Here is a 26706-nt window from a genome sequence, read left to right on the forward strand (position 1 = left end):
AAACACAGGGGCCCAGTCTCAGGGTAAGGGGCCGATCCTTTGCGACTGAGACCAGAGAAACTACTTCAAAGGGTTGTGAATCTTTGGAATTCTCTGCCCCAGAGGGTTGTGAATGCTCCAGCGTTGAATGCATTTAAGGATGAGAGACAGATAGATTTTTGGTGTCTAGGGAATTAAGGGGTATGGGGAGTGGGCAGGAAAGTGGAGTTAAAGCCCAAGATCAGCGATAATGGTGCTGAATGGTGGAGCAGGCTCAATGGGCCGTCTGATCCACTCCTGCTGCTGTTTCTTGTGTTCCTGTGTTTAATGAGCCTCCATTCCCATCCTGGAGGTGGGTGATGCAGCACGTTGTCCAAACCAGCTGCCTTGGCTGAATATTAAGAAGGCGGATCACAGGCAGACTAACCGTGTTGTGGAAGTCCTCGATTGTGAATTCAGTGAAGCCCTGGGTTACCAGATCCTCTTTGCTTTTGGAGGCGATGGCTTTAAATCTGAAATACAAAATGGGAAAAGCGTTTGGAAAGAATCTACTCAGCTTTTAATTTAAGAAACAGAGTCATTAAATTTTCTCGGACAGAATCGTGCCTATCCCCACTTCATGGGTAAACAGGTAAACAGTCTGCCCGACCCTCGCTGCTGTGAACACAGTGAATGGTCATGGCTGATCACTGACGAGTTTGTCTGGGGGGTAGGTGGTCAGTCAGGACTGGGCTTCTGAGGGGTTCATACTTCTGTAATTCTTTGCTGTCTTCAAGAAGAGCCTCCAGATGTGCAAACCCAAAAGCTCGGTAGAAACAGTTCCCATCCGGTCTGGTCTTCCGAATGCAGCAATATCGGTTGTGCAAGTCCTGGGTTAGAAAACAAGGAGGACGAAATCAATAGGTGCTCAGGCTGCTCTTTATCTGTACCTCTCCGCACCCCCCCAAAACATTCTTTAAAACACATCGTAATAGTTATAAATCTGCAGCACAAGAACCTCGCAACTAGAATCCTGTTCCTGGAACGGATTTCCCAATGGAGCCAGTGCCAAAGCTCCACTCCACTACACGCAGACACCAAGCGGAGCACCGGGAATGGAGACAGGACACGGAATCCCCCAGAGTTCTCACTCCTTAAAACTCACGCAATTCTAGGCCAATGTGATGACCTCCTTAGTCAAATTTCCAGGTGAAGACTGGCCAGCTGGTATTGTAAAGCCTTGGGCATGGCAGGCGGTGAGAAATTTGACTGAGAACGGCATCACAATGGGATCATACCCAGAGCGACAGAGCTGGCAGTCAGTCATTCCAAAGCAGCAAGGTGGTATTACAGAGCCCAGCTACCATCACAGGCTGCTGCAGGGGATAGCTCTGTAGACACATCCACCTCCAATAATAGTCAGCTCAGCTACAACTCCAGAGTTCATCTTTCTGTGGTGGGTATCGACTCTCTGCAACAGAAATAAAAGGCCATGACCATGGCTGGCACTCCCAATTACAATTCTATACCACACTGTCAGAGGGTCAGAACTGAGGGAGTGTCGCACTGTCACAGGGTCAGTACTGAGGGAGCGCCGCACTGTCAGAGGGTCAGTACTGAGGGAGTGCTGCACTGTCAGAGGGTCAGTACGGAGGGAGTGCTGCACTGTCGGAGGGTCAGTACTGAGGGAGTGCTGCACTGTCGGAGGGTCAGCACTGAGGGAGTGCTGCACTGTCGGAGGGTCTGTACTGAGGGAGCGCCGCACTGTCAGAGGGTCAGTACTGAGGAAGTGCTGCACTGTCGGAGGGTCAGTACTGAGGGAGCGCCGCACAGTCGGAGGGTCAGTGCTGAGGCAGTGCCGCACTGTCAGAGGGTCAGTACCGAGGGAGTGCCGCACTGTCCGAGGGTCAGTGCTGAGGGAGTGCCGCATTGTCGGAGGATCAGTGCTGAGGGAGCGCTACACTGTGCGAGAGTCAGTACTGAGGGAGTGCCGCACTATCAGAGGGTCAGTACTGAGGGAGCGCTGCACTATCAGAGGGTCAGTAATGAGGGAGCGCCGCATTGTCGGAGGGTCAGTACTGAGGGAGTGCTGCACTGTCAAGAGGGTTAGTACTGAGGGAGCGCCGCACTGTCAGAGGGTCAGTGCTGAGGGAGCGCCGCACTGTCAGAGGGTCAGTACTGAGGGAGTGCCGCACTGTCGGAGAGTCAGTGCTGAGGGAGCAAGGCACTGTCGGAGGGTCAGTACTGAGGGAGTGCTGCACTGTCAGAGGATCAGTACTGAGGGAGCGCCGCACTGTCAGAGGGTCAGTACTGAGGGAGCGCCACATTGTCGGAGGGTCAGTGCTGAGGGAGCGCCGCACTGTCAGAGGGTCAGTACTGAGGGAGTGCCGCACTGTTGGAGGGTCAGTACTGAGGGAGTGCTGCACTGTCAGAGGGTCAGGACTGAGGGAGTGCTGCACTGTCGGAGGGTCAGTACTGAGGGAGCGCCGCACTGTCAGAGGGTCAGTACTGAGGAAGTGCTGCACTGTCGGAGGGTCAGTACTGAGGGAGCGCCGCACTGTCAGAGGGTCAGTACTGAGGGAGCGCCACATTGTCGGAGGGTCAGTGCTGAAGGAACACCGCACTGTCGGAGGGTCAGTATGGAGGGAGTGCAGCACTGTCGGAGGGTCAGTAGGGAGGGAGCGCCGCACTTTCGGAGGGTAAGTGCTGAGGGAGTAACGCACATTTGCAGGGTCAGTGCTGAGGGAGAGCCGCACTGTCGGAGGGTCAGTACTGAGGGAGAAACGCACTGTCGGAGGGTCAGTGCTGAGGGAGTGCCGCATTGTCGGACAGTCAGTGCTGAGGGAGTGCCGCACTGTTGGAGGGTCAGCACTGAGGGAGTGCCGAACTGTCGGAGGGTCAGTGCTGAGGGAGTGCTTCACTGTCAGAGGGTCAGTACTGAGGGAATGCTGCACTGTCAGAGGGTCAGTACTGAGGGAGTGCCGCACTGTCAGAGGGTCAGTGTCGAGGGAGTGCCGCACTGTCGGAGGGTCAGTGCTGAGGGAGCGCCGCACTGTCGGAGGGTCAGTGCTGAGGGAGCGCCGCACTGTCGGAGGGTCAGTACTGAGGGAGCGCCGCACTGTCGGAGGGTCAGAACTGAGGGAGTGCTGCACTGTCGGAGGGTCAGTGCTGAGGGAGCGCCGCATTGTCGGATGGTCAGTGCTGAGGGAGTGCCGCACTGTCAGAGGGTCAGTACTGAGGGAGCGCGACACTATCAGAGGGTCAGTACTGAGGGAGCGCTACACTGTCCGAGAGTCAGTACTGAGGGAGCGCCGCACTGTCAGAGGGTCAGTACTGAGGGAGCGCCGCACTGTCGGAGGGCCAGTGCTGAGGGAGCGCCGCACTGTCGGAGGGTCAGTACTGAGGGAGTGCTGCACTGTCAGAGGGTCAGTACTGAGGGAGTGCTGCACTGTCGGAGGGTCAGTACTGAGGGAGCGCCGCAATGTCGGAGGGTCAGGACTGAGGGAGTGCTGCACTGTCGGAGGGTCAGTACTGAGGGAGCGCCGCACTATCAGAGGGTCAGTAATGAGGGAGCGATACACTGTCAGAGGGTCAGTGCTGAGGGAGCGCCGCACTGTCGGAGAGTCAGTATTGAGGGAGTGCTGCACTGTCGGAGAGTCAGTGCTGAGGGAGCGCCGCACTGTCGGAGGGTCAGCGCTGAGGGAGCGCCGCACTGTCGGAGGGTCAGTACTGAGGGAGTGCTGCACTGTCAGAGGGTCAGTACTGAGGGAGTGCTGCACTGTCGGCGGGTCAGTACTGAGGGAGTGCCGCAATGTCGGAGGGTCAGGACTGAGGGAGTGCTGCACTGTCGGAGGGTCAGTACTGAGGGAGTGCCGCACTGTCGGAGATTCAGTGCTGAGGGAGCACCGCTCTGTCGGAGGGTCAGTACTGAGGGAGCGCCGCACTGTCGGAGGGTCTGTGTTGAGGGAGCGCCGCACTGTCAGAGGGTCAGTGCTGAGGGAGTGCCGCACTGTCGGAGGGTCAGTACTGAGGGAGTGCTGCACTGTCAGAGGGTCAGTACTGAGGGAGTGCTGCACTGTCGGAGGGTCAGTACTGAGGGAGCGCCGCACTGTCAGAGGGTCAGTACTGAGGGAGTGCCGCACTATCAGAGGGTCAGTGTCGAGGGAGTGCCGCACTGTCGGAGGGTAAGTGCTGAGGGAGCGCCGCACTGTCGGATGGTCAGTACTGAGGGAGCGCCGCACTGTCGGAGGGTCAGTACTGAGGGAGTGCTGCACTGTCGGAGGGTCAGTGCTGAGGGAGCGCCGCATTGTCGGATGGTCAGTGCTGAGGGATTGCCGCACTGTCAGAGGGTCAGTACTGAGGGAGCGCGACACTATCAGAGGGTCAGTACTGAGGGAGCGCTACACTGTCCGAGAGTCAGTACTGAGGGAGCGCCGCACTGTCGGAGGGCCAGCGCTGAGGGAGCGCCGCACTGTCGGAGGGTCAGTAGTGAGGGAGCGCTGCACTGTCAGAGGGTCAGTACTGAGGGAGTGCTGCACTGTCGGAGGGTCAGTACTGAGGGAGCGCCGCAATGTCGGAGGGTCAGGACTGAGGGAGTGCTGCACTGTCGGAGGGTCAGTACTGAGGGAGTGCTGCATTGTCAGAGGGTCAGTACTGAGGGAGTGCTGCACAGTCGGAGGGTCAGTACTGAGGGAGTGCTGCACTGTCAGAGGGTCAGTACTGAGGGAGTGCTGCACTGTCAGAGGGTCAGTACTGAGGGAGTGATGCACTGTCGGAGGGTCAGTACTGAGGGAGCGCCGCATTGTCGGAGGGTCAGTGCTGAGTGAGTGCCGCACTGTCGGAGGGTCAGTGCTGAGGGAGCGCCGCACTGTCAGAGGGTCAGTACTGAGGGAGTGCCGCACTATCAGAGGGTCAGTGTCGAGGGAGTGCCGCACTGTCGGAGGGTCAGTGCTGAGGGAGCGCCGCACTGTCGGAGGGTCAGTACTGAGGGAGCGCCGCACTGTCGGAGGGTCAGTACTGAGGGAGTGCTGCACTGTCGGAGGGTCAGTGCTGAGGGAGCGCCGCATTGTCGGATGGTCAGTGCTGAGGGAGTGCCGCACTGTCAGAGGGTCAGTACTGAGGGAGCGCGACACTATCAGAGGGTCAGTACTGAGGGAGCGCTACACTGTCCGAGAGTCAGTACTGAGGGAGCGCCGCACTGTCAGAGGGTCAGTACTGAGGGAGCGCCGCACTGTCGGAGGGCCAGCGCTGAGGGAGCGCCGCACTGTCGGAGGGTCAGTAGTGAGGGAGTGCTTCACTGTCAGAGGGTCAGTACTGAGGGAGTGCTGCACTGTCGGAGGGTCAGTACTGAGGGAGCGCCGCAATGTTGGAGGGTCAGGACTGAGGGAGTGCTGCACTGTCGGAGGGTCAGTACTGAGGGAGCGCCGCACTATCAGAGGGTCAGTACTGAGGGAGCGATACACTGTCAGAGGGTCAGTGCTGAGGGAGCGCCGCACTGTCGGAGAGTCAGTACTGAGGGAGTGCTGCACTGTCGGAGAGTCAGTGCTGAGGGAGCGCCGCACTGTCGGAGGGTCAGCGCTGAGGGAGCGCCGCACTGTCGGAGGGTCAGTACTGAGGGAGTGCTGCAGTGTCAGAGGGTCAGTACTGAGGGAGTGCTGCACTGTCGGAGGGTCAGTACTGAGGGAGCGCCGCAATGTCGGAGGGTCAGGACTGAGGGAGTGCTGCACTGTCGGCGGGTCAGTACTGAGGGAGCGACGCACTATCAGAGGGTCAGCACTGAGGGAGCGATACACTGTCAGAGGGTCAGTGCTGAGGGAGCGCCGCACTGTCGGAGAGTCAGTACTGAGGGAGTGCTGCACTGTCGGTGAGTCAGTGCTGAGGGAGCACTGCACTGTCGGAGGGTCAGTACTGAGGGAGTGCTGCACTGTCAGAGGGTCAGTTCTGAGGGAGCGCCGCACTGTCAGAGGGTCAGTACTGAGGGAGTGCCGCACTGTCGGAGAGTCAGTGCTGAGGGAGCACCGCACTGTCGGAGGGTCAGTACTGAGGGAGTGCTGCACTGTCAGAGGGTCAGTACTGAGGGAGCACCGCACGGTCAGAGGGTCAGTACTGAGGGAGCGCCGCATTGTCGGAGGGTCAGTGCTGAGGGAGCGCCGCACTGTCAAAGGGTCAGTGCTGAGGGAGTGCCGCACTGTCAGAGGGTCAGTACTGAGGGAACACCGCACTGTCGGAGGGTCAGTAGGGAGGGAGTGCCGCACTGTCGGAGGGTCAGTGCTGAGGGAGTGCCGCACTGTAGGAGGGACAGTGCTGAGGTAGTTCCGCACTGTCGGAGGGTCAGTACTGAGGGAGTGACGCACTGTCGGAGGGTCAGTACTGAGGGAGTGCCGCATTGTCGGAGGGTCAGTACTGAGGGAGTGCCGCACTGTCGGAGGGTCAGTACTGAGGGAGTGCCACACTGTCGGAGGGTCAGTACTGAGGGAGTGCTGCACTGTCGGAGGGTCAGTACCGAGGGAGTGCTGCACTGTCAGAGGGTCAGTACTGAGGGAGTGCCGCACTGTCAGAGGGTCAGTACTGAGGGAGCGCCGCACTGTCGGAGGGTCAGCGCTGAGGGAGCGCCGCACTGTCGGAGGGTCAGTACTGAGGGAGTGCTGCACTGTCAGAGGGTCAGTACTGAGGGAGTGCTGCACTGTCGGAGGGTCAGTACTGAGGGAGCGCCGCAATGTCGGAGGGTCAGGACTGATGGAGTGCTGCACTGTCGGAGGGTCAGTACTGAGGGAGAGCCGCACTATCAGAGGGTCAGCACTGAGGGAGCGATACACTGTCAGAGGGTCAGTGCTGAGGGAGCGCCGCACTGTCGGAGAGTCAGTACTGAGGGAGTGCTGCACTGTCGGAGAGTCAGTGCTGAGGGAGCGCCGCACTGCAGGAGGGTCAGCGCTGAGGGAGCGCCGCACTGTCGGAGGGTCAGTACTGAGGGAGTGCTGCACTGTCAGAGGGTCAGTACTGAGAGAGTGCTGCACTGTCGGAGGGTCAGTACTGAGGGAGCGCCGCAATGTCGGAGGGTCAGGACTGAGGGAGTGCTGCACTGTCGGAGGGTCAGTACTGAGGGAGCGCCGCACTATTAGAGGGTCAGCACTGAGGGAACGATACACTGTCAGAGGGTCAGTGCTGAGGGAGCGCCGCACTGTCGGAGAGTCAGTACTGAGGGAGTGCTGCACTGTCGGAGAGTCAGTGCTGAGGGAGCACCGCACTGTCGGAGGGTCAGTACTGAGGGAGTGCTGCTCTGTCAGAGGGTCAGTGCTGAGGGAGCGCCGCACTGTCAGAGGGTCAGTACTGAGGGAGTGCCGCACTGTCGGAGAGTCAGTGCTGAGGGAGCACCGCACTGTCGGAGGGTCAGTACTGAGGGAGTGCTGCACAGTCAGAGGGTCAGTACTGAGGGAGCACCGCACGGTCAGAGGGTCAGTACTGAGGAAGCGCAGCATTGTCGGAGGGTCAGTGCTGAGGGAGTGCCGCACTGTCAGAGGGTCAGTACTGAAGGAACACCGCACTGTGGGAGGGTCAGTAGGGAGGGAGTGCCGCACTGTCGGAGGGTCAGTGCTGAGGGAGCGCCGCACTTTCGGAGGGTCAGTGCTGAGGGAGTATCGCACTTTCGCAGGGTCAGTGCTGAGGTAGTTCCGCACTGTCGGAGGGTCAGTACTGAGGGAGTGCTGCACTGTCGGAGGGTCAGTACTGAGGGAGCGCCGCAATGTTGGAGGGTCAGGACTGAGGGAGTGCTGCACTGTCGGAGGGTCAGTACTGAGGGAGCGCCGCACTATCAGAGGGTCAGTACTGAGGGAGCGATACACTGTCAGAGGGTCAGTGCTGAGGGAGCGCCGCACTGTCGGAGAGTCAGTACTGAGGGAGTGCTGCACTGTCGGAGAGTCAGTGCTGAGGGAGCGCCGCACTGTCGGAGGGTCAGCGCTGAGGGAGCGCCGCACTGTCGGAGGGTCAGTACTGAGGGAGTGCTGCAGTGTCAGAGGGTCAGTACTGAGGGAGTGCTGCACTGTCGGAGGGTCAGTACTGAGGGAGCGCCGCAATGTCGGAGGGTCAGTACTGAGGGAGTGCTGCACTGTCGGCGGGTCAGTACTGAGGGAGCGACGCACTATCAGAGGGTCAGCACTGAGGGAGCGATACACTGTCAGAGGGTCAGTGCTGAGGGAGCGCCGCACTGTCGGAGAGTCAGTACTGAGGGAGTGCTGCACTGTCGGTGAGTCAGTGCTGAGGGAGCACTGCACTGTCGGAGGGTCAGTACTGAGGGAGTGCTGCACTGTCAGAGGGTCAGTGCTGAGGGAGCGCCGCACTGTCAGAGGGTCAGTACTGAGGGAGTGCCGCACTGTCGGAGAGTCAGTGCTGAGGGAGCACCGCACTGTCGGAGGGTCAGTACTGAGGGAGTGCTGCACTGTCAGAGGGTCAGTACTGAGGGAGCACCGCACGGTCAGAGGGTCAGTACTGAGGGAGCGCCGCATTGTCGGAGGGTCAGTGCTGAGGGAGCGCCGCACTGTCAAAGGGTCAGTGCTGAGGGAGTGCCGCACTGTCAGAGGGTCAGTACTGAGGGAACACCGCACTGTCGGAGGGTCAGTAGGGAGGGAGTGCCGCACTGTCGGAGGGTCAGTGCTGAGGGAGTGCCGCACTGTAGGAGGGACAGTGCTGAGGTAGTTCCGCACTGTCGGAGGGTCAGTACTGAGGGAGTGCCGCATTGTCGGAGGGTCAGTACTGAGGGAGTGCCGCACTGTCGGAGGGTCAGTACTGAGGGAGTGCCACACTGTCGGAGGGTCAGTACTGAGGGAGTGCTGCACTGTCGGAGGGTCAGTACCGAGGGAGTGCTGCACTGTCAGAGGGTCAGTACTGAGGGAGTGCCGCACTGTCAGAGGGTCAGTACTGAGGGAGCGCCGCACTGTCGGAGGGTCAGCGCTGAGGGAGCGCCGCACTGTCGGAGGGTCAGTACTGAGGGAGTGCTGCACTGTCAGAGGGTCAGTACTGAGGGAGTGCTGCACTGTCGGAGGGTCAGTACTGAGGGAGCGCCGCAATGTCGGAGGGTCAGGACTGAGGGAGTGCTGCACTGTCGGAGGGTCAGTACTGAGGGAGAGCCGCACTATCAGAGGGTCAGCACTGAGGGAGCGATACACTGTCAGAGGGTCAGTGCTGAGGGAGCGCCGCACTGTCGGAGAGTCAGTACTGAGGGAGTGCTGCACTGTCGGAGAGTCAGTGCTGAGGGAGCGCCGCACTGTCGGAGGGTCAGCGCTGAGGGAGCGCCGCACTGTCGGAGGGTCAGTACTGAGGGAGTGCTGCACTGTCAGAGGGTCAGTACTGAGAGAGTGCTGCACTGTCGGAGGGTCAGTACTGAGGGAGCGCCGCAATGTCGGAGGGTCAGGACTGAGGGAGTGCTGCACTGTCGGAGGGTCAGTACTGAGGGAGCGCCGCACTATCAGAGGGTCAGCACTGAGGGAACGATACACTGTCAGAGGGTCAGTGCTGAGGGAGCGCCGCACTGTCGGAGAGTCAGTACTGAGGGAGTGCTGCACTGTCGGAGAGTCAGTGCTGAGGGAGCACCGCACTGTCGGAGGGTCAGTACTGAGGGAGTGCTGCTCTGTCAGAGGGTCAGTGCTGAGGGAGCGCCGCACTGTCAGAGGGTCAGTACTGAGGGAGTGCCGCACTGTCGGAGAGTCAGTGCTGAGGGAGCACCGCACTGTCGGAGGGTCAGTACTGAGGGAGTGCTGCACAGTCAGAGGGTCAGTACTGAGGGAGCACCGCACGGTCAGAGGGTCAGTACTGAGGAAGCGCAGCATTGTCGGAGGGTCAGTGCTGAGGGAGTGCCGCACTGTCAGAGGGTCAGTACTGAAGGAACACCGCACTGTGGGAGGGTCAGTAGGGAGGGAGTGCCGCACTGTCGGAGGGTCAGTGCTGAGGGAGCGCCGCACTTTCGGAGGGTCAGTGCTGAGGGAGTATCGCACTTTCGCAGGGTCAGTGCTGAGGTAGTTCCGCACTGTCGGAGGGTCAGTACTGAGGGAGTGACGAACTGTCGGAGGGTCAGTACTGAGGGAGTGCCGCACTGTCGGAGGGTCAGTACTGAGGGAGTGCCACACTGTCGGAGGGTCAGTACTGAGGGAGCGCCGCACTGTCAGAGGGTCAGTACTGAGGGAGCGCCGCACTGTCAGAGGGTCAGTACTGAGGGAGCGCCGCACTGTCGGTGGGTCAGTAAAGAGGGAGTGCTGCACTGTCGGAGGGTCAGTACCGAGGGAGTGCTGCACTGTCAGAGGGTCAGTACCGATGGAGTGCCGCACTGTCAGAGGGTCAGTACTGAGGGAGCGCCGCATTTTCGGAGGGTCAGTGCTGAGGGAGCGCCGCACTGTCAGAGGGTCAGTGCTGAGGGAGTGCCGCACTGTCAGAGGGTCAGTACTGAGGGAGTGCCGCACTGTCAGAGGGTCAGTGCTGAGGGAGTGCCGCACTGTCAGAGGGTCAGTACTGAAGGAACACCGCGCTGTCGGAGGGTCAGTATGGAGGGAGTGCCGCACTGTCAGAGGGTCAGTGCTGAGGGAGCGCCGCACTTTCGGAGGGTCAGTGCTGAGGGAGTGCTGCACTGTCAGAGGGTCAGTACTGAGGGAGTGACGCACTGTCGGAGGGTCAGTGCTGAGGGAGCGCCGCATTGTCGGACAGTCAGTGCTGAGGGAGTGCCGCACTATTGGAGGGTCAGTACTGAGGGAGTGCTGCATTGTCAGAGGGTCAGTACTGAGGGAGTGCTGCACTGTCGGAGGGTCAGTACTGAGGGAGTGCTGCACTGTCAGAGGGTCAGTACTGAGGGAGTGCTGCACTGTCAGAGGGTCAGTACTGAGGGAGTGCTGCACTGTCGGAGGGTCAGTACTGAGGGAGCGCCGCATTGTCGGAGGTTCAGTGCTGAGTGAGTGCCGCACTGTCGGAGGGTCAGTGCTGAGGGAGCGCCGCACTGTCAGAGGGTCATTACTGAGGGAGTGCCGCACTATCAGAGGGTCAGTGTCGAGGGAGTGCCGCACTGTCGGAGGGTCAGTGCTGAGGGAGCGCCGCACTGTCGGAGGGTCAGTACTGAGGGAGCGCTGCACTGTCGGAGGGTCAGTGCTGAGGGAGCGCCGCATTGTCGGATGGTCAGTGTTGAGGGAGTGCCGCACTATCAGAGGGTCAGTACTGAGGGAGCGCGACACTATCAGAGGGTCAGTACTGAGGGAGCGCTACACTGTCCGAGAGTCAGTACTGAGGGAGCGCCGCACTGTCGGAGGGTCAGTACTGAGGGAGCGCCGCACTGTCGGAGAGTCAGCGCTGAGGGAGCGACGCACTGTCGGAGGGTCAGTACTGAGGGAGTGCTGCACTGTCAGAGTGTCAGTACTGAGGGAGTGCTGCACTGTCGGAGGGTCAGTACTGAGGGAGCGCCGCAATTTCGGAGGGTCAGGACTGAGGGAGTGCTGCACTGTCGGAGGGTCAGTACTGAGGGAGCGCCGCACTATCAGAGGGTCAGCACTGAGGGAGCGATACACTGTCAGAGGGTCAGTGCTGAGGGAGCGCCGCACTGTCGGAGAGTCAGTACTGAGGGAGTGCTGCACTGTCGGAGAGTCAGTGCTGAGGAAGCACCGCACTGTCGGAGGGTCAGTACTGAGGGAGTGCTGCACTGTCAGAGGGTCAGTGCTGAGGGAGCGCCGCACTGTCAGAGGGTCAGTACTGAGGGAGTGCCGCACTGTCGGAGAGTCAGTGCTGAGGGAGCACCGCACTGTCTGAGGGTCAGTACTGAGGGAGTGCTGCACTGTCAGAGGGTCAGTACTGAGGGAGCACCGCACGGTCAGAGGGTCAGTACTGAGGGAGCGCCGCATTGTCGGAGGGTCAGTGCTGAGGGAGCGCCGCACTGTCAGAGGGTCAGTGCTGAGGGAGTGCCGCACTGTCAGAGGGTCAGTACTGAGGGAACACCGCACTGTCGGAGGGTCAGTAGGGAGGGAGTGCCGCACTGTCGGAGGGTCAGTGCTGAGGGAGCGCCGCACTTTCGGAGGGTCAGTGCTGAGGGAGTATCGCACTTTCGCAGGGTCAGTGCTGAGGGAGTGCCGCACTGTCGGAGGGTCAGTGCTGAGGGAGTGCCGCACTGTCGGAGGGTCACTGCTGAGGTAGTTCCGCACTGTCGGAGGGTCAGTACTGAGGGAGTGACGCACTGTCGGAGGGTCAGTACTGAGGGAGTGCCGCACTGTCGGAGGGTCAGTACTGAGGGAGTGCTGCACTGTCAGAGGGTCAGTACTGAGGGAGTGTCGCAATGTCAGAGGGTCAGTACTGAGGGAGTGCTGCACTGTCGGAGGGTCAGTACTGAGGGAAAACCGCACTGTCAGAGGGTCAGTGCTGAGGGAGTGCTGCACTATCAGAGGGTCAGCACTGAGGGAGTGCTGCACTACCAGAGGGTCAGTGCTGAGGGAGCGCCGCACTGTCGGAGGGTCAGCGCTGAGGGAGCGCCGCACTGTCGGAGGGTCAGTACTGAGGGAGTGCTGCACTGTCAGAGGGTCAGTACTGAGGGAGTGCTGCACTGTCGGAGTGTCAGTACTGAGGGAGCGCCGCAATGTCGGAGGGACAGGACTGAGGGAGCGCTACACTATCAGTGGGTCAGTGCTGAGGGAGCGCTGCACTGTCCGAGGGTCAGTACTGAGGGAGTGCTGCACTGTCGGAGGGTCAGTACTGAGGGAGTGCCGCACTATCCGAGGGTCAGTACTGAGGGAGTGCCGCACTATCAGAGGGTCATTGCTGAGGGAGCTCTGCACTATCAGAGGGTCAGTACTGAGGGAGTGCCGCACTGTCAGAGGGTCAGTGTTGAGGGAATGCTGCACTGTCGGAGGGTCAGTGCTGAGGGAGTGCCGCACTGTCGGAGGGTCAGTACTGAGGGAGTGCCGCGCTGTCGGAGGGTCAGTATTGAGTGAGTGCTGCACTGTCAGAGGGTCAGTCCTGAGGGAGCGCTACACTGTCAGACGGTCAGTGCTGAGGGAGCGCCGCACTGTCGGAGGGTCAGTACTGAGGGAGTGCCGCACTGTCGGAGAGTCAGTGCTGAGGGAGCACCGCACAGTCAGAGGGTCAGTACTGAGGGAGTGCTGCACTGTCAAAGGGTCAGTGCTGAGGGAGTGCCGCACTGTCAGAGGATCAGTGCTGAGGGAGTGCCGCACTGTCAGAGGGTCAGTACTGAGGGAACACCGCACTGTCGGAGGGTCAGTAGGGAGGGAGTGCAGCACTGTCGGAGGGTCAGTAGGGAGGTAGTGCCGCACTGTCGGAGGGTCAGTGCTGAGGGAGCGCCGCAAAGTCGGAGGGTCAGTGCTGAGGGAGTATCGCACTTTCGCAGGGTCAGTGCTGAGGGAGTGCCGCACTGTCGGAGGGTCAGTGCTGAGAGAGCGCCGCACTGTCGGAGTGTCAGTGCTGAGGGAGTTCCGCACTGTCGGAGGGTCAGTACTGAGGGAGTGACGCACTGTCGGAGGGTCAGTGCTGAGGGAGCGCCGCATTGTCGGACAGTCATGCTGAGGGAGCGCCGCACTGTCAGAGGGTCAGTGCTGAGGGAGTGCTTCACTGTCAGAGGGTCAGTACTGAGGGAGTGCCGCACTATCAGAGGGTCAGTACTGAGGGAGTGCCGCACTGTCGGAGGGTCAGTACTGAGGGAGTGCTGCACTGTCAGAGGGTCAGTAATGAAGGAGCACCGCACTGTCAGAGGGTCAGTGCTGAGGGAGTGCTTGACTGTCAGAGGGTCAGTAGTGAGGGAGTGCTGCACTGTCAGAGGGTCAGTACTGAGGGAGTAGCGCGCTGTCAGAGGGTCAGTACTGAGGGAGTGCTGCACTGTCGGAAGGTCAGTACTGAGGGAGCGCCGCATTGTCGGAGGGTCAGCGCTGAGGGAGCGCCGCACTGTCGGAGGGTCAGCGCTGAGGGAGCGCCGCACTGTCGGAGGGTCAGTACTGAGGGAGCGCCGCACTATCAGAGGGTCAGTACTGAGGGAGTGCCGCACTATCAGAGGGTCAGTACTGAGGGAGTGCCGCACTATCAGAGGGTCAGCACTGAGGGAGCGCCGCAATGTCAGAGGGTCAGTGTTGAGGGAATGCTGCACTGTCGGAGGGTCAGTGCTGAGGGAGTGCCGCACTGTCGGAAGGACAGTACTGAGGGAGTGTCGCACTGTCGGAGAGTGAGTGCTGAGGGAGCACCGCACTGTCGGAGGGTCAGTACTGAGGGAGTGCCGCACTGTCGGAGGGTCAGTACTGAGGGAGTGCTGCACTGTCAGAGGGTCAGTCCTGAGGGAGCGCCGCACTGTCAGAGGATCAGTGCTGAGGGAGCGCCACACTGTCAGATGGTCAGTGCTGAGGGAGCGCCGCACTGTCGGAGGGTCAGTAATGAGGGAGTGCCGCACTGTCGGAGAGTCAGTGCTGAGGGAGCACCGCACTGTCGGAGAGTCAGTACTGAGGGAGTGCTGCACTGTCAGAGGGTCAGTGCTGAGGGAGTGCCGCACTGGCAGAGGGTCAGTACTGAGGGAGTGCCGCACTGTCAGAGGGTCAGTGCTGAGGGAGTGCCGCACTGTCAGAGGGTCAGTACTGAGGGAACACCGCACTGTCGGAGGGTCAGTAGGGAGGGAGTGCAGAACTGTCGGAGGGTCAGTAGGGAGGGAGTGCCGCACTGTCGGAGGGTCAGTGCTGAGGGAGCGCCGCACTTTCGGAGGGTCAATGCTGACGGAGCGCCGCACTGTCGGAGGGTCTGTGTTGAGGGAATGCTGCACGGTCGGAGGGTCAGTGCTGAGGGAGTTCCGCACTGTCGGAGGGTCAGTACTGAGGGAGTGACGCACTGTCGGAGGGGCAGTCCTGAGGGAGTGCTGCACTGTCAGAGGGTCTGCTGAGGGAGTGCTGCACTGTCGGAGGGTCAGTACTGAGGGAGCGCCGCACTATCAGAGGGTCAGTACTGAGGGAGTGCCGCACTATCAGAGGGTCAGCACTGAGGGAGCGCCGCACTGTCAGAGGGTCAGTGTTGAGGGAATGCAGCACTGTCGGAGGATCAGTGCTGAGGGAGTGCCGCACTGTCGGAAGGACAGTACTGAGGGAGTGTCGCACTGTCGGAGAGTGAGTGCTGAGGGAGCACCGCACTGTCGGAGGGTCAGTACTGAGGGAGTGCCGCACTGTCGGAGGGTCAGTACTGAGGGAGGGCTGCACTGTCAGAGGGTCAGTCCTGAGGGAGCGCCGCACTGTCAGAGGATCAGTGCTGAGGGAGCGCCACACTGTCAGATGGTCAGTGCTGAGGGAGCGCCGCACTGTCGGAGGGTCAGTAATGAGGGAGTGCCGCACTGTCGGAGAGTCAGTGCTGAGGGAGCACCGCACTGTCGGAGAGTCAGTACTGAGGGAGTGCTGCACTGTCAGAGGGTCAGTGCTGAGGGAGTGCCGCACTGGCAGAGGGTCAGTACTGAGGGAGTGCCGCACTGTCAGAGTGTCAGTACTGAGGGAGTGCCGCACTGTCGGAGAGTCAGTGCTGAGGGAGCACCGCACTGTCGGAGAGTCAGTACTGAGGGAGTGCTGCACTGTCAGAGGGTCAGTGCTGAGGGAGTGCCGCACTGGCAGAGGGTCAGTACTGAGGGAGTGCCGCACTGTCAGAGGGTCAGTACTGAGGGAACACCGCACTGTCGGAGGGTCAGTAGGGAGGGAGTGCAGCACTGTCGGAGGGTCAGTAGGGAGGGAGTGCCGCACTGTCGGAGGGTCAGTGCTGAGGGAGCGCCGCACTTTCGGAGGGTCAGTGCTGACGGAGTATCGCACTTTCGCAGGGTCAGTACTGAGGGAGTGCCGCACTGTCGGAGGGTCAGTGCTGAGGGAGCGCCGCACTGTCGGAGGGTCAGTGCTGAGAGAGCGCCGCACTGTCGGAGGGTCTGTGTTGAGGGAATGCTGCACGGTCGGAGGGTCAGTGCTGAGGGAGTTCCGCACTGTCGGAGGGTCAGTACTGAGGGAGTGACGCACTGTCGGAGGGTCAGTCCTGAGGGAGTGCCGCACTGTCGGAGGGTCAGTGCTGAGGGAGCGCCGCACTGTCAGAGGGTCAGTGCTGAGGGAGCGCCGCACTGTCGGAGGGTCAGTACTGAGGGAGTGCCGCACTGTCAGAGGGTCAGTACTGAGGGAGCTCCGCCCTGTCGGAGGGTCAGTGCTGAGGGGCAGCTGAACTGTGACTCTTCCTCCCACCAACTCCCACATTGAGCCAATGGGAATTATGGTCATGGCCACAGAATTATGCCCACAGAACACAGGGACTTGATGAAGTTTAGCATGTGAAAGATGAACATCCAGATGTAAAGCCCAGCAGGTTCTGGACAGAATAGGTTCAGAAACAGCCTCCCAGTTATTCATTTTCAAAACTCCACTTCCCCACCCCCAACACCCCTCCACCAAACTCGCCTACCGAAGCAGTAAATTCACTTACCTTGACTTTTAACTGATAGACCTGGTCGTCCTCTGCATATTCTTTATAAAGCACTGACAGGTCTAACTTTTCTGATACCAGTGGATTTGTTGTAGCAATCTGCGGGAGGGAGAGAGGAACATCGGGTCATCTGCTATCTGACAAATCCAAACCTGCACTCGGCCGCTGGGGCCCACAATCACAACCCAATTCCCACTCCCGTCAGTCACACAGACCTAGGGAGCCAGCGACTGGGGAGTGATCTGTACTCTCAGCCGTGGTCCCTGAGCCCAGCTGCAAGGGTAACCACCCCACCATACAGGCTGGGTCAGAGGGGCGGGGAACGGGCAGGATATGGGGCTCGGGGAGGGAGAGGGAGAGGGAGTTAGGGTGGGGTCACAGGGAGAACGCTGGGGACATCAACAGCTCGCACTCCCCAAACTGAATCCAGACGTGGAAATGGGGCCAAGGGGAATCTCCGGGGAGAACGGGCACTCCGCCTGTACCACGGGTGGGACCGGGCGCTCCGCCTGTATCACAGGGAGACCGGGCGCTCCGCCTGTATCACAGGGAGACCGGGCGCTCCGCCTGTATCACAGGGAGACCGGGCGCTCCGCCTGTATCACAGGGAGACCGGGCGCTCCGCCTGTATCACAGGGAGACCGGGCGCTCCGCCTGTATCACAGGGAGACCGGGCGCTCCGCCTGTATCACAGGGAGACCGGGCGCTCCGCCTGTATCACAGGGAGACCGGGCGCTCCGCCTGTATCACAGGGAGACCGGGCGCTCGGCCTGAATCACGGAGGGACCGGGCGCTCAGCCTGTATCATGGGGAGACCGGGCGCTCGGCCTGAATCACGGAGGGTCCGGGCGCTCGGCCTGTATCACGGAGGGACCGGGCGCTCGGCCTGAATCACCGGGAGACCGGGCGCTCGACCTGAATCACCGGGAGACCGGGCGCTCGACCTGAATCACCGGGAGACCGGGCGCTCGGCCTGAATCACAGGGAGACCGGGCGCTCCACCTGTATCACAGGGAGACCGGGCGCTCGGCCTGAATCATGGAGGGACCGGGCGCTCCGCCTGTATCACAGGGAGACCGGGCGCTCCGCCTATATCACAGGGAGACCGGGCGCTCGGCCTGTATCACGGAGGGACTGGGCGCTCGGCCTGTATCACAGGGAGACCGGGCGCTCCGCCTGTATCACAGGGAGACCGGGCGCTCCGCCTGTATCACAGGGAGACCGGGCGCTCCGCCTGTATCACAGGGAGACCGGGCGCTCGGCCTGAATCACAGGGAGACCGGGCGCTCCGCCTGTATCACAGGGAGACCGGGCGCTCGGCCTGAATCACGGAGGGACGGGGCGCACCGCCTGTATCACAGGGAGACCGGGCGCTCCGCCTGTATCACGGAGGGTCCGGGCGCTCGGCCTGTATCACGGAGGGACCGGGCGCTCCGCCTGTATCACAGGGAGACCGGGCGCTCCGCCTGTATCACAGGGAGACCGGGCGCTCCGCCTGTATCACGGGGAGACCGGGCGCTCCGCCTGTATCACGGGGAGACCGGGCGCTCGGCCTGAATCACGGGGAGACCGGGCGCTCGGCTTGTATCACGGGGAGACTGGGCGCTCCGCCTGTATCACAGGGAGACCGGGCGCTCGGCCTGAATCACGGGAAGACCGGGCGCTCGGCCTGAATCGCGGGGAGACCGGGCGCTCCGCCTGTATCGCGGGGAGACCGGGCGCTCCGCCTGTATCGCGGGGAGACCGGGTGCTCCGCCTGTATCGCGGGGAGACCGGGTGCTCCGCCTGTATCGCGGGGAGACCGGGTGCTCCGCCTGTATCGCGGGGAGACCGGGTGCTCCGCCTGTATCGCGGGGAGACCGGGTGCTCCGCCTGTATCGCGGGGAGACCGGGTGCTCCGCCTGTATCGCGGGGAGACCGGGTGCTCCACCTGTATCACGGAGAGACCGGAGTGTCCGGAGGAATCACGGGGGGACCGGAAGTGCAGGGAGGCCGGAGGGTCCGGCGGAATCTGGGGGAGACCGGGCTGTCCAGAGGAATGATAATTGTCTGTCCTGGCGCCCTGCTCAATCCAAGGCAGCCAGTCTCCCGGGGTTGGTGTGGCTGCACCTTGTCAGGTGAAATGGTTACTCAGGCACTGCCTTTCATGTCTTTGGCCATGAGGCTCACCTCCTGTTGAATTCGGTCCTGTTGCGCCATGATCGCTTCATCGTAAGCCAGGAAGTTAATGGCTACAGGAAAGCAAGGGAAAAATATTAATACAATACAGACACCCCCTCCCCTCCTGCTAACCCCCCCAAGCTGCTTTGTCCTCTCTAAGCCTGCCTGGGTTGTAGAGGTAATCACACCCTTATCCTGCTCCACAATCTAACATGCTTTTATTCAATGTTTGAGCCTGGATGCGGCTGTGAGTCCTTCTCAGGTAGAATAGCAGAAGAGTAAATGTCACGAGCGTACAGAGTTACTTCACTCACATCACAGTGTGTCACTCCAACTGTGCGCGCATGCACACATTCAGAACAAACAGCAGCTTGTATTTAGATAGCACCTTTAACATCATCACACATCCCAAAATGCATCACAGGAGCATAAAGCAGGCACCAAGCCACATGAGGAGACATCAGAACAGATAACCCTAGTTTTTACTTATTCATTCACAGGATGTGGGTGTCGCTGGCTGGGCCAGCATTTATTTCCCATCCCTAGTTGCCCTTGAGAAGGTGGTGGTGAGCTGCCTTCTTGAGCCGCTGTAGTCCATGTGGTGTAGGTACACCCACAGTGCTGTTAGGGATGGAGTTCCAGGATCTTGACCCAGCGACAGTGAAGGAACGGTGATATATTTCCAAGTCAGGATGGTGAGTGGTTCAGAGGGGAACTTCCAGGTGGGGGTGTTCCCATGTGTCTGCTGCTATTGTCATTCTCAAGTCTGAGGTCTGAATGTGAAAAATATGCATTTTATAACAACAATGGAACAGGAGGAGGCTACTCAGCCCCTCAAGCCTGTACTGCCGTTCAGTCAGGTCATGGCTGATCTGAATCTTAACTCTATCTACCCACCTTGGTTGCGTAACCCTCAATCCCCTCACCCAACAAAAGTATGTCAATCTCAGTTTCGACATTTCCAATTGACCCCCAACCTCGACAGCTTTTTGGAGGGGAGAGAGTTCCCAATTCCCACTCCCCTTTGTGTGAAGAAATGCTTCCTGACATCACCCCTGAACGGCCTGGCTCAAATATTTTAAGGTTCTGCCCCCTTGTTCTGGACTTCCCCCCCCCCCACCCCCCGCCTCCGCTATCCAGAGGAAATCGGGTCGATAGAGAGTAACTATTGAATCCTTTCACCATTTTAAACCCCTCGATTAGATCATCCCTTAACCTTCTACACTCACTCTATCTGTCTACCATAACGCACCCCTTTTGGCCCTGGTATCATTCTGATGGATCTGCACTGCACCCCCTCCATGGCCAATCCATCCTTCACATTGGCTGCAGCTCGGTTAGCCCTCTCACCTCTGAATCACAAGGTTTCCGGTTCAAGTCCCACTCGGGGCTTGAGCAGAAAATACTGAGGGACCACCGCACTGTCGGAGGTGCTGTCTTTAAGGATGAGACATTAAACTGGGACCTCGTCTGCCCTTTCGGGTGGGTGTAAAAGATCCCACGGCCACTATTGAAAGAAGAGCAGGGGGGATTTCTCCCCGGTGTCCTGGGGCCAATATTTATCCCTCAACAAACATCACTAAAAACAGATCTGGGTCACTATCACAGTGCTGTTTGTGGGATCTTGCTGTGCGTAAGTTAGCTGCTGTGTTTCCTACATCATAACGCATGCACTCACCGGCATGTGCGCGCACACTCTCAACGGCAAGTGCGCACACACATGCGCACACTCACCGGTGCGTGTGCTCTCACCGGCAAGTGCGCTCACACGCTCTCACCGGCACGCGCACACAGACAGCAAACTCCTATGAATGCCTGTACCCCAGTGAAATTTGGCTTGTAAAGTTATGGTGCCAGACACCATCCAATACCTCATCAAGTAGAGTGCAGGTGCGCTGACCTACTGCAGAATCCATCATAACTGCCGGGAGTCCAGTTGTGAGCTGCAGGCAGGGACTGCAGCATGATTCACTCAATATTAATGCACATGCAGAAATCCTGACCGGGGAATCTCTCAGTGGACCTGGGGAGTATGGGTTTTATTTCTGGACTCCCACCAGTACCTGTAACCTCAGCAAAGAAAAGGGAGCCAAGTCTGGGCCCTGCACAACAACTCCTCAATCATAAACTCATTGTAGCCTTTAAGGAGCGAAGCCATACTACTTCATACCACTCAAAGCAGACACTGCAAAGTCGAACACAGCCGCTTGGTCCAGGTATCTCACCTGCTGATTCAGAGGTTCTGTGGGTGGAGACTGGTTGACTTGAGCTGCTGGGCTGACTCACTTCACTCATGTGGATGGCTGTCAAGTGAAGAAAATCCATCACAATGAGTGGATCTTGTGAATCAGCTTTAGAAGGTGCCTGCAGAGTGAGCCATGTCGATATGAGACAGCTCATTATAAAGGCGCCCCTACGTAGCAGTGATCATAACATGATTGAATTTCAGGTCCAATTTGAGGGAGAGATGAGTGGATCTAAGACTAGTGTTTTAAACTTAAATAAGGCTATTATGAGGGTATGAAAACAAAACTGACGAAAGTGAACTGGGAAATGAAAAGCTAGGTCAGTAGAGATGCAATGGCAGACTTTTAAGGAGATATTTCAAAATACTCTGAAAAGATACATTCCACAGAGAAAGAAAGACTCTATGGGTAAGACAGACCATCCATGGCCAACTAAAGAAGTTAAAGATAACATCAAATTGAAAGAAAAGGTGCATAATCCCACGGTCACAAGACTGGACAGAATATAAAGAACAGCAAAGAATAACTAAAAGATTAATAAGGAGGGAGAAATTAGAGTATGAGAAAAAGCTAGCTAGAAATATAAAAACAGATAGGAAGAGTTTGTACAGATATTTAAAAAGGAAGATGAAGTAACTTCAGTGCTGGTCTCTAAAGACAGGGTCTAGGGAATTAATAATGGAAAATAAGGAAATGGCGGATGAATTGAGCAGATATTTTGCATCTGTCTTCACTGGAGAGAATGCAAATAACTCTCCCGAAATAGTTGTGAATCGAGAGGTGGGAGGGAGGGACTTAAAACAATTACAATCACCAGGGAATGGGTACAGAGAAAATTATTAGAACTAAAAGCTGATAAATCCCCAGGACCTGATGGACTTCATCCTAGGGTTTTAAAGAAGTGGTTCTGAGATAGTAGATGCATTGGTTTTAATTTTCCAAAGTTCCCTCGATTCTGGAAAGGTCCCACCAGATTGGAAAATAGCAAATGTGACTTCTCTATTCAGGAAGGGAGGGAGACAGAAAGCAGGAAACTACAGGCCAGTTAGCTTAACATCTGTCATAGGGAAACTGGTGGAATCTATTACTAAGGAGGTTATGGTGGAGCACTTAGAAAATCTCAATGCAATCAGGCTGTGTCAACATGGTTTTGTGAAAGGGAAATCATGTTTGACTAATTTATTGGAGTCCTTTGAGGAAGTAACAAGCAATGTGGATAAAGGGGAACCTTGGATGTGCTGTCCTTAGATTTCCAGGAGGCATTTGAGAAGGTGCCACATCAAAGGTTACTATGCAAAATAAGAGCTCATGGTGTAGGGGGGTAACATATTAGCACAGCTAGAGGAATAGGTAGCTAACAGGAAACAGAGAGTAGGCATAAATGGGTCATTTTCAGGTTGGCAAGATGTGGTGAGTGGAGTGTCACAGGGACCGGTGCTGGAGCCTCAACTATTTACAATTTATATCAATGACTTAGATGAAGGGACCAAATGTATGGTTGCTAAATTTGCTGATGACACACAGATAGGTAGGAAAGTAAGTTGTGAAGAGGACGTAAGGAGTCGGCAAAGGGACATAGATGGGTTAAGCAAGTGGGCAAAAAATTGGCAGATGGGAGCATAATGTGGGGAAATGTGAACCTATCCACTTTGGCAGAAAGAATAGAAAAGCAGTAATTATTTAAATAGAGAGATCACAAAACGTGGTGGTACAGAGGGATCTGGGTGTCCTGGTACATGAATCAGGTAAAGTTAATATGCAGGTACAGCAAGTGATTAGGAAGGTAAGTGGAATGTTTATTGTGAGGGGATTGGGATATAAAAGTAGGGATGTTTTGCTACAGCTGTACAGGGTGTTGGTGAGACCACATCTGGAGTGCTGGGTAGTTTTGGTCTCCTTATTTAAGGAAGGATATAAATGTGTTAGAAACAGTTCAGGCAAGATTCAATCCACTGACCCCTGGGATGGGGGGGTGGGGGTTATCTTATGAGAAAGGCTGGACAGGCTTCAGCTGTATCCATTGGAGTTTAAAAGAATGAGAAGGGATCTTATTGAAACATAAAGGATCCTGAGGGGGGAGGTTTGACAGGCTGGAAACTGAGAGGATGTTTCCCCCCGTGGGAGAGACTAGAACCAGGGGGCACAGTTTAAAAATACGGGCTCTCCCATTTAAGACGGAGGTGAGGAGAAACTTGTTCCTTCAGAGAGTTGAGAGTCTGTGGAATGCTTTTCCCGGAGAATGGTGGAGGCAGAGTCAGTGAATATTTTTACACTGTGTGTCACCAACACCACTGCCATTAAAGATGGTCACTGGGACTGCTCTGCACCTCTGCTCTGGTTCACACATGTGCAGAGACGAAGTTGACATCATATTTTTAAGGGGGAGTTAGATAGGTTCTTAACTAACAAGAGAGTCAAGGGTCATAGTGGAGGGGGATGAATTGGGAGTTGAGACCACAACCAGATCAGCCATGATCTTATCAAATGCTGGAACAGACTCATGGGGCTGAATGGCCTCCTCCTGCTCCTAATTCACATGTAGTGTGCTCAGTATATCAGCCTTAACACAAGATGCTAGAGTCAGCTCGGCCCAGTCACCAGGACTCAGGCCTCAGTAACTTGAAACTGGTGGGTTCATGCCCCCAACCCCAAGACCAGATTCATGTTGTGCAAGTTGAGGGGGCAGAGGGGAGGGGAGAGGTTGGCACAATGTTGAGGGAGGTTTTATTTAAACGGAGGTGTGGTTAAAATAAGCCACAGCACTCACTATTCAAAGAGCAGTAAATTCTCCCCAAGTGACTCTGACCCCCTCCATCTGTTTGCGAGACAGATGTGGTCAGCTATCCAGCTGTGTGTGCCCACATAACAAGGCATTGTGGTCTGGAAGGAATTCATCGTGTGTGCTTTGAGATCGAGCACTCAACTAGACAGATTGTTTGCCTCAAATGTTGTCTTGGAGCTAAAAGCACAATGGATAAAAAAAAAACATTTTCTGCAACCTCCAATCTGCCCTCGGACATCTCATTCAACAGGCCCATTCGCCACCTCAGACCCAACCAGCTTGGACTGCATCCCCGCACACATCCAGAGACCTTGCAGCAGGAATCAAGTACAGCAGGCAGGAGCAGGAGCACCGCTAATATCAGAAAGCAGCTGCCCTCTCTCTGCCCCCACCTACAAAGAACTGCAGGAGCAGGAGCCAGACCACTAAATTATCCATAACCCCAGGAATTCTCACTCATCTCCCATGGTCACACCCTGTCCCAAAGTGACAACCTTCCCCAACATTCCAGTCAGCTGAATACAATCCATCAGGTCTCATTCTAAATGTACAAAGTGCTTTCACCTCACTCAGATCTCCTGACAAGGAACAACAGGCCATTCAGCCCCTCAATGCTGTTCCGTTGTGCAATTAGATCATGGCTGATCTGTATCTTCATTCCATCTACCTGCCCTGGTTTGGTAACCCTTAATCCCCTTACCAAAATCTACCCGGCTTAGCTTTGAGGTTTTCAGTTGGCCCCCAGCCTCGACACCGTTTTCAGCGGGGGGGAGAGGGTTCCTGATTTCCACTCCCCTTTGTGCAATCCCACGTTAACCTTCTACACCCGAGGGAACACAAGCCCAGTCTGTGTGACCTGTCCTCATAATGTAACCTCTCTTTGTGCAGTTACACAGCTGGAGGTCAGTGATTTATCAGCCTCACCACTGCTTGTTCAGAATGATTTTTGGAGACACAGACACCACCATGACAATGTGATCCTGCGAACGGATTGAGGGCACAAACATTAACCACCTGTACATATTATTGCATCATGGATCAGGCAGGATTGCTGTCTTTGTGAAGAGGGAAGCTGGTGGGAGTTCAGGGTGGACACCAGAGCGAGCCAGAGGAAAGAAACTCACCCCCAGCAGATTCCCAAATGATGCCTTAGGGCCAGAGAGATGTTCATTCTCCAGGGAATTAGCGGGAGGGGGGGATGAAGCTGAATCCATGTCTCGGACTCCCACCCTATTCCTCACCCCTCCGACACCCAGACACCCCTTACCCCCATTTCTCACCCCTTACCCCATTCCCCACCCCCACACACACCCCTTATTCCCATTACTCACCCCCACACACCCACTTACCCCATTCCCCACCCCCACACACCCCCCTTACCCCCATTCCCCACCCCCACACCCCCTTACTACATTCCCCACCCCCACAAACCCCCTTACCCCATTCCCCACAACCACACAACCCTCTTACCCCCATTCCCTACCCCCACACACCCCCCTTACCCCCATTCCCTACCCCCACACACCACCTTACCCACATTCCCCACCCCCACAAACCCCCTTACCCACATTCCCCACCCCCACCTCACTAACCCGGGAGCGGGGCCTCGGATTCCGATTCCCCCCCTCCCCGGATCTCCAGCTCCGTCTCCCGCACTGAGCCGGCTTCCCTCCGGCCCGGGCCCCCGACCCTCACGCTCACCCCCACCCCTGGTACCTTCCACATCGAGCATCGCCGGCTCCTGCTGTTCGGCCGCCATCTTCCACACGCGCGGGGGTTGCTGGGAGCTCTGCCGCCACTTCCGGCGCAACGCTTCCGGTCCCTTCCTACCCACTTCCGGCACGCTTCCGCCCCACTTCCGGTCCTTTTTTTACCCCCACACTTTCCGGGGTGTTTTTGTGACCACTCCGTTTCCGGTCCTTTTTTCACCCACTTCCGGTTCTTCCCTCCCCCTCCCCCTCCCCCTCCCCAACCAATGGCCAAGGAGGGCAGTCAGCCAATGGGAGGCGAGGGAGCATCAGCACCTGTAACTCTCCAGGTTGGAGTGAGTTCCCAATCTCGGCCACACTTCCTCATGGCCACAGGAGCCCCAGCCCTTCTTCACCCTCCGTCGCCAAGTTACCCAGCTCCTGCTGCTCAGCATCCGGCCTCACGGAGAAAGAGGCCGGAGTTTGGAACGACGGCCGGATAAACCTCCCCCCCCCCCCACCCCAGCCCCTCACCCCGAGACATTGCCCCGGGTGCTCTGGGACTGGGATGGGGAGGGGGAGAAGAGAGTTAAAAATCAGAGCCCAATCTCTCAGCACGAGAGCTGCTAGAAGACGGGAACCTCACCCACCAGCAGCAGGGGGCACTGGGCATCGCAGCCAATCACCGACCGCACAGGCGTGAGGCGGAAGCGCCGCGTGGGCCTTCCCCGGCCATAAACCTTCGCACTTATATAAACAAAAATCTATTTAAAAAGCAGGGACGTACTCAACAACATTGTGAAGGGAACATGGGAAAATACGCCCATTATTAATTTTAAATTGGTTCACAAAATCCGCCAAAGTCCAAAGGATACGAGGTAAAGGTGGGTACGCGGAATAAGGTTACAGATCAGCCATGTTCTCATCAAATTGCGGAACAGTCTTGGGAGCTTCCTCCTGCTGCACCCCCCCCCCCCCCACCCCCAACCCCACCCCACCCACCGGCCAGCGCTGGTCCTTGTTATAAGGAGGAACCTGCTCCGAGACTCGAGGCTCCAGCTCCTCTGTGATCCTGGATTGCAGGGTAGTCAACAGGTCAGATCCAGTTGCACGAGATCCATTTGAGCAGCTAACTGGGAATGTAATCCAAGGGATGAACGCGGGATTAGCTTCCGACACACTCCGAGCCTGAGCCCACATCACCACTCCGTTGCTGAGAGAGCCTCAGCACCATACACAGTACTGACACAGCACGCTCACCAAGCAAGGGTGTGAGTACACTGACTCCCCATCCACCTCCTCAACATCACACATTATACACAGCAGACATTTTAAATAAACTTTATTGTAACTGACATCAGCTACAGCATCAATTGACAAAGGAAATGTTTAACATTGCAGTGAAGAATGGTTCCTAGAGACACAGCTGGAA

General features: G+C 57.7%; 1 protein-coding gene across 2 annotated transcripts in view; it reads right to left on the bottom strand.

The window, feature by feature from the left end:
• otub1b (OTU deubiquitinase, ubiquitin aldehyde binding 1b) overlaps window positions 1-25365 on the bottom strand; it is a 31377-nt gene extending 6012 nt beyond the window's left edge. The window contains exons 1-6 of one of the 2 annotated variants that reach the window (XM_041182086.1): window positions 25303-25365; window positions 20784-20861; window positions 18568-18629; window positions 16399-16497; window positions 730-848; window positions 407-491 (exon numbers count right to left, since the gene is read on the bottom strand). In XM_041182086.1, coding sequence (XP_041038020.1) covers window positions 407-491; window positions 730-848; window positions 16399-16497; window positions 18568-18629; window positions 20784-20861; window positions 25303-25345 — 486 coding nt within the window. In that variant the 5' untranslated portion in view covers window positions 25346-25365. The remainder of the gene's footprint in view (window positions 1-406; window positions 492-729; window positions 849-16398; window positions 16498-18567; window positions 18630-20783; window positions 20862-25302) is intronic. The other variant, XM_041182087.1, reaches the window with a different exon arrangement.
• Window positions 25366-26706: the final 1341 nt, after the last annotated feature.

This window comes from Carcharodon carcharias (genome assembly GCF_017639515.1).
Source record: "Carcharodon carcharias isolate sCarCar2 chromosome 37 unlocalized genomic scaffold, sCarCar2.pri SUPER_37_unloc_4, whole genome shotgun sequence".
Lineage (NCBI taxonomy): Eukaryota > Metazoa > Chordata > Chondrichthyes > Lamniformes > Lamnidae > Carcharodon > Carcharodon carcharias.